The 7,010-nt window shown below is 42.0% G+C and overlaps 1 protein-coding gene across 3 annotated transcripts in view; it reads left to right on the top strand.

Moving 5' to 3' along the window:
* The first annotated feature begins 781 nt into the window (after nt 1-781).
* Nucleotides 782-7,010, top strand: part of KCNIP4 (potassium voltage-gated channel interacting protein 4) — a 375,732-nt gene continuing 369,503 nt past the window's right edge. For all 3 annotated transcript variants that reach the window (XM_052682834.1, XM_052682843.1, XM_052682833.1), the window contains exon 1: nt 782-974. In XM_052682834.1, the coding sequence (XP_052538794.1) occupies nt 914-974 (61 nt within the window). In that variant the 5' untranslated portion in view covers nt 782-913. The remainder of the gene's footprint in view (nt 975-7,010) is intronic.

The following is a 7,010-nucleotide window of genomic DNA, read 5'->3' as shown; positions in this document are numbered from 1 at the left end:
ACCAAGGGGCTCTCCACATAGAAGTGAACTGGGAGAGCTGCCATAGTGAAGGCATTTTCTAATGATATGTTGTGGAAAGTCTTTAACAATTAGAGGTGCTATGACTGTCTCTTAAAACTCCATTTTCTATTTGCTTTAAGTGCAATAGCCAAACCTTTTCCTGATATCACAGGGTAACATCTCATTGTTTTTAGTGGGATTATCTGAATTTCCTTCAAAGGGCTCAGGCAAATAACTTCCATCAGGTGTTGTTTCTCTGCTCCATGTGTGCCTACCTAGATTTCATATCCTATGGTACCATTTTCCATGATTTGTTTAAAAAGCATGTTTTCTAAGCGAGGACTGGGTTTGATGCGTGATACGCACTCAGCTCTGCACTGATAGCCGGTGGTGTTGCTGGCACTGGCTCTGTAGGCGCCGTGATCCACAGGAGCTGTTTCCAAAGTCCCCGTGGGCTTTGCCCCCAGCCCTCGTGGTATGTAACATACCCAACGCGAGGGCTCGGCACCGTGCGAGTCCCGACAACCGAGACAGGGCGTTAACAGGTGATGCACAACCACCTGTGTGAAGCCGCTGGGCGGCCCTCCCGGGCTCTCTCAGAGCACTGCCCACGATAGACCCAGCTCCCCGGGGGGCTGCGCTCGGCTTTCTCCTCGGCGCACAAGGCGGGCAGGTAGCCCAGCCTCGCGGGGCACAGGCTGAGGCGGCGGCCCCGAGCCCTGCGGCCCGCCCCGCGCCGCCGCGGGTGGCGGGGGAGGTGCCGCTGCCGCCGAGGCGGGGCCCCGCTCCGCTCCGCCGCGCCCGGCCCGCACCGTTCCGCTCTGTCCGCGGCCCCTTTCTGGCTCCGCGGCTGCGGCGCGGCGCTGCTGCCGCGCTCCCCCGCCGCGGTTCCGGGCGCCTCCCGCCTCCCAGCATGAATGTGAGGAGGGTGGAGAGCATCTCGGCTCAGCTGGAGGAGGCCAGCTCTACAGGCGGTAGGACGGGAGCGGCGTGGGGGCGCGGAGCTTGTTTATTTATTTATTTATTTATTGTAGTTATTTTGGGGTTTTTCCCTTTACCTTTAAGTAGCAGGTCTCTCAACTTGGCGTGGGGCTTGCAGGGGGAGCTGCCTGCTTGCATGGGGTGCATGCATCTGTGCTGTTTTGGAAAAATGTGTGCGCCTGTGGGGACGGGAAGCAAACGCTTAATGCCGGGGGTCTCGAGCTGAGACGAGCTGAACGCTTTGCAAAAACCAGCCGTTAGGTGCCCGCTGTTGCCGACCTGGTACTTTTGCCTTCACTGAAAATAGGGCTGAGAATAGAACCTCCGGAGGCACCACGCACCAAACTCCCGAGAGGTAATTTGGTCAGTCCCACGTTCACGTTTCTGCTTTAGTCTCATTGGTATCTTCTCGATGCTTAAATAACAACTACCTGATGGAGAGCAGCGTGCTCTGGTAAGCTAGGGGCTATCTGCTGCCTTTCTCTACTCAGCGTTGCAATGTGGAATACACCTGAGAAGGACTGCAAAATAACTTGTGTTTAGGGGAGGAGAAGAGCAAACTTTGCTGTCTTCCATCACTTACCAGGGTGTTAAGAGCTATACTGTCAACATCCGAAGGAAACATTTGTTTAGAAATGAAGCTGTGTGAATTCACTGTGCATGACATTCTGCTGCCCTGTTTGATATAAAGTGGTTAAGCAGAGGAAGATTGGAGGATTAATGAATAATTTGCAAAATAGCCAGTCAGAAATAAGGAAAGTTGTTCCCTAAGACAGGATAGAAAACTGTTTCGTGTTTCCTTCTGTGTTGCTAGATTTCTCGTAAACTATGTGATGCCAGTGCACAGTAACAGCCTTGTTTTGAAGTTGCTTGAGAGACAGCAGTGTTCCCCCTTTGTTTTTTCATGTTCCAAAGTAGTCTTTCAGATTGTTAGAAGAGGCTCAGCGTCATGTCCTCTGTTGGATTGCGCTCAGCTTTTCACTCTCCTTACTGCTGTAGATGCACTTGCATGTTAGTGCTCATAGCCCTTCGTATAGAGTACAGGATCACTTGCCTTGGGGATAGAGAACTTTTGTTCTGAGTGTGCAATTAGTTTTAGGCTACCAGCTCAATTGATAAACTATCTGTTAAATCTTCAGAAAAACATTCGCTACAGGAATCCAGCAAAGGATTCAGCCATTAGTGTGATTCTTCTTACTGCTTTTCCAGTCACAGCCCCAAAATTGGAATGAAGGCATTTTCCTCTCCGTATAACCCTGTCAGCCTTACAGCTCTTCTCTGTTATGTATCAGAAAGTCACTGTTTTTCCATCCCGTGTTCTTCATCACTGATGAGTGCTGGCGCCTGTGGTACACCAACGGGACTGGTTGGCTAAACACAACTCGGGTCATAACTCAGACACTGTGGGATTTGCACAGCTGCTATTGAGGCATAGTTTGTTTTATGGGTCGTTGCTGTAGGTGTTGAAGCATAAAGTGCTTGCAACTTAATGTTTCATCTTATGGGTTTAGATAGTAGTAACAAGAAAGCATCTTATGTAAACTGGGGAGATATGGTCTGAATCAATGCCATACAACTCACGTGATATATCAAGATGGTATTTTTACATAAAATGTTTTCAGTTGAGCTATATATTGTTTGTGTTCTGTGTTGGTTCTCTTGATATGGATGCCTTATCAGTTTTAGAACGGAACAATGGATTTGATTTATTTTAAACTTGCGATGGTCAGAGCTAACATACACTTTTGCACTGTTCAAAAGTAAGAAGCAAAATGTGATTGGAACATGAGTTACTGTAGGAAAAGCATCTCTCAGAAATTTGTTCTTATGCCAGAAATGGAAAAAATAAAGACAAAAATGACAGTGCTAAAAGCAAATTCTCTTTTAGGAGATCACCACTCAACATATACTCACCGCTCAGTCTCACCGCTGGCTTGATTTTTAAAGAAACTTTACGCTCTGGGCTTCTTTCTTATATGAGAGAGCACACTTGTGTTCATCTTCTCAAAAATTTTAATTCTTTTTGGTCTAAACTTCCCAGTCCACCTGTCTTTTCTCCAGTTGTCTATCTCCAGGCCCTTTTCCAGGGCCAATAGCATTTCAGAATGTGTTTGTTGGTTACTTAATGAGCAAGTTTTCAATAGATTTGCTCTCACTATTTCTCTTTAAATATAAACTATCAATTAAAAAGTAGTATATTAAGTATTGTGTCTGCAGCAGAGGGGTTTGCTGCATGGGAATCAGAAAATGTAACCAATGGAAGTGTAATTGTTTATCTGCTTCATTTTTCCATGCAAAGTAAAGCCAAAGTAATGCACAGGCAGATTGAACTTTGCAAATTATTAGCAAAAGCAGGAAACATTTTGTACCTTTAAATGAGTAATGATGCCCTTTGTCTGCTCTTCCCCTTACATTTACCGTATTGCAGCTTGGAGGACATCTTTTGTATTCAAGCTAGTGTTGGCTGAAGCACCACTGGGAGTTGTTGAGTAAGAAAATGTTTCCTGTCTGAAATATTCAACCATTGTAAGGGTGAACTGTTTCATCCATTGGCCCCATGAAAGTCTTTATCCATGTCTTATCTGTGAGGCATTTGTGTTTGTGCTAGTGGCAGCCAAAACTCATCTGTTATCAGGTCAAGGCAGTAAAGTGTCTTGGCAAAACCAATAGAGCAGAGGGAAATTATTCTTACCCACGGAATTGTTTCTAGTAATTTAACCATGAGATGTCTTATGTGTTGAATATCTAGGACAAATTTAAGCAGCTGTGAATGGTAATATTTGTAAGGCATTATCAGGGTTACTCTTTGCTTTACTGTAGGTTATCACAAATTCAAAATGGGGTTTGTGCTGACCAGTAACCATTTTCTTATTCAGACAACAGAAATCTTTACAAAAGTAGTGAATTTTTTTTATGACAAGTCTCAAAGTTTTCTGTGTGGTGAGACAGGGCAGTCTCAAATGCTGCTTGTAGGAAAGAGATTGTGCATAATGTAGAAATGACAACAGATAGAGCAATTAGTACCATTAAGAAATATTTGTACAACTTTAAGTAATCCTGGAGTTTAGTATTCTCTGTCGTACCTTAAGGAGATCCTTATGCAGTAGTGATCACTTTCGGTTTTAACCAACAGCTTGCTCTTGTTGCTTGAGGTATTCTTATGAGACAGTGAGAGCAGTTCAAGAGGACAAAAAGCTACACCAGAAAAGAGCTAAATAAAAGAACATAGGAAAAAAAATGTCAAGAAAAATGAAAGTTTTCAAAATATGGACTGGAAAACAGTGACAGAAAAATGAGGAATGAAGAAACAGCTTCCTATTCCCACTTGAGATAGATATTAATGAGTGTGCCCTATTGAGGGATACCTGAAAAGGGAGGTGTATGTTGGACAAAGTCCTTCATATCCCAGTTTGGATTCATCTGACGCAATGAGAAGCAGTGACTTTGCAAGTGCCTTACATCAGTGCACTTATCAGAACTCTGGTTTGCCTAGGAGCTCCATCCGTAGGGCATGCTATCAGCAGTCAGTGTCACTTTTTCTACTAATGACCTGTTGTCCCTAAACACTCTTTTTCTTAGATTTGAGACACCTTCTTCTCATTTTATCTTATGCACATGTATTCCTGTGTCTCTGCCTGATTCCTTCGTAACACAGATGCATTCTTCTTGTCGGAGCCACAGTCAGAAAGGTTGCTTTGAAATGCCATGTGTTTCTGTGTAAGTTAGAAATATGCAAGGAAAGGAATAAATTAAATGGACTCCTTATCTAATAAAGGAGATTTCTTTTATACCACAAATGCAAGTAAGTGCAAATATTTTGTATGTAAAAACATTCTCATTCATGCAGGATGGAGGAAAGAACTGCAGTACTGTATGCAGTGTAAGCCTCTTTTTAAAATTTTAGTCTTTGCCTTTCTAGTTTCTATGTTCACTGAGCAAATGAAGCAGTGATTAGATGCAAAATTCTAATATTGAGAGCTATGTTTGGTGTGAATGCTGAAAATGCCTTGGCTTCCCACCAGCGTCAACTTTATAGGTTTTGCACAAAATATTGTTTTCATTAATCTTTGCTTTGAAGCTTTTAATCATGCAAGGAGAATTAATATAGATAGGATGATTTTCAGGTATACTGTGTTCAGAGAACTGACTCAGGTGGTTGTAGACTTTATGAAATATAGAGGCAGATGGGATCTAGCAGTTAATGTAGCCGTAAGAGAAGTAGATAGCTTGTGTCATGGAAAGCTTTTACAGTTTATCAGATATGCACTTAGGACTCATGCTTTGGGTTGGAACTGAATATTTGATCTGTGCAGTGTTCAGCTGTAATCTATCCCATCTCTACCATCCTGTTTGCCGTTGTGATTTATTCAGAATCTTTTGGCACTTGAAAAAGAAAGTATCTAAAAATATCACAATGCCTGATTGCTTCACTATTTCACAGATAAGTGCATTCTTGCTAGCCTGCCCTGCTATCCTTCCCCCCAAATTCTGCTTGTCCTCTCTTTCTTGCAAGTGTACAGACCACCAGAATAGATTGTATTCAGAACCTTGCTTGTCAAATGAACTCTGGTCATATATTGTCTGCTATTAGCAGAGGCCATTTCTCCTATTTGAGATGAGAGAGAAAATATTGGCACACGTTTGTGTGCTGGGACAGGAGCCAAATCTTTTTTTTTTTTTTTTTTTTCCTGACAGTGGTAGTCAATACAGTCTGAACCAAGTAGGATTCTCTTATTTATTGGCACACAATTTAATTAAAAGCCCTTGACCTATTCTGGGCAGTGAGGGTTCCAGACACAAGAACTTTCTTTGCTGAGGGCATAGCATGGTGGCACAGCTAGGGATGGTTAATGGACAAGTTTGGACATTATATCTCCATAATGTTTGGCTCGAGCTATAATTTCTATCTGCGTCAGAAGTAAACGGACAAAAGATTGACAACAGGTGTTAATTTTTTGATAGCATTTGTCACTTCAAAATCATGTTTTCTGTGGTGAGGTCTTTGCTTCCTATTGCTTTGCTGGCTAGTCAGTATTTGGCCCAGGTTTCTCACTGAGTACATCAGATGCAATCTGGAAGAGAAGTGAAAATGTATGCAATGTGTATATATATTTTTGTCTGTAGGGCTGTGAAAAGCCTGGAGTCCACTTATTTTGTGATGGTTCTTCATTATTATTTTGCAGTTGTATTACAGAAGACTTGTAGCGTCTTGTAGATCATGGATTTATTTTCATTTTCCACTCCTGCTCTGAGGGGGAAATTGGTTCTGCATTATTGCCTTCATGCATGTGACAGCAGTAGAGATTGGGGTCTGATCTTGCTGCTATGAATGTGAGAGGTCTATAGACAACTATAAATTGGCAGCAGTTTAAAATATGTTGTTGGGTGAAAAAATATATCGAATTATTCACTCAAACAGAAGAAAGCTGTATATCTGAACTCATACTGTGTTGTATTTCTGGCAGCCTAGTGAGACTTAATGTGGTATTAAAAGGATTTAGCTTTCTGTCAAAGGTCTGAAATAAATGTAGTGTTGCTCTTCTTTTTTTTATTCTTTTTCACCTATAGAAGCCTTTTAAAATTATTATTATTATGATGTTTTTTTAGAGATACAGTTTGTAGTCATGATCATCTGTTGTATAAGTTATGCTGCAGTGATGCAGACAGTGATGCAAAAGCCACAGATGCTTATGTATGCTCTGGAGGAACTACAGGTGGAGGGCATGGTAAGAGGGAATTTTTAGCTATAAATGTCTTGTTCTCTTAAGAACACTTCACACGTTAGTGTTTGGACTTTATTGTAAGAGAAAATATATTTGTAGGCTAGATATTTTCACCAAATTAAATGTAAGCCCAGGAGCTTTGTGGAGCACCCTGAGGTGTCTAGTCCTCTAATGCACATTACAGCATTGTGCCACAAAGGGACTAAGTGGGGACACATAGAAATTGTTATACAAAATTAAAGACTTTAAATGTCCTAAGACGTAGATTGCAAGGTGATTTCTTTGTACCATACTGTCAATAAGAAA

Source organism: Tympanuchus pallidicinctus, unplaced genomic scaffold, assembly GCF_026119805.1.
Source record: "Tympanuchus pallidicinctus isolate F22 unplaced genomic scaffold, pur_lepc_1.0 scaffold2, whole genome shotgun sequence".
In the NCBI taxonomy this organism is placed as follows: domain Eukaryota; kingdom Metazoa; phylum Chordata; class Aves; order Galliformes; family Phasianidae; genus Tympanuchus; species Tympanuchus pallidicinctus.
Note: the sequence above shows the minus strand (reverse complement) of the source record. Positions and strands in the feature narration are given on the sequence as shown.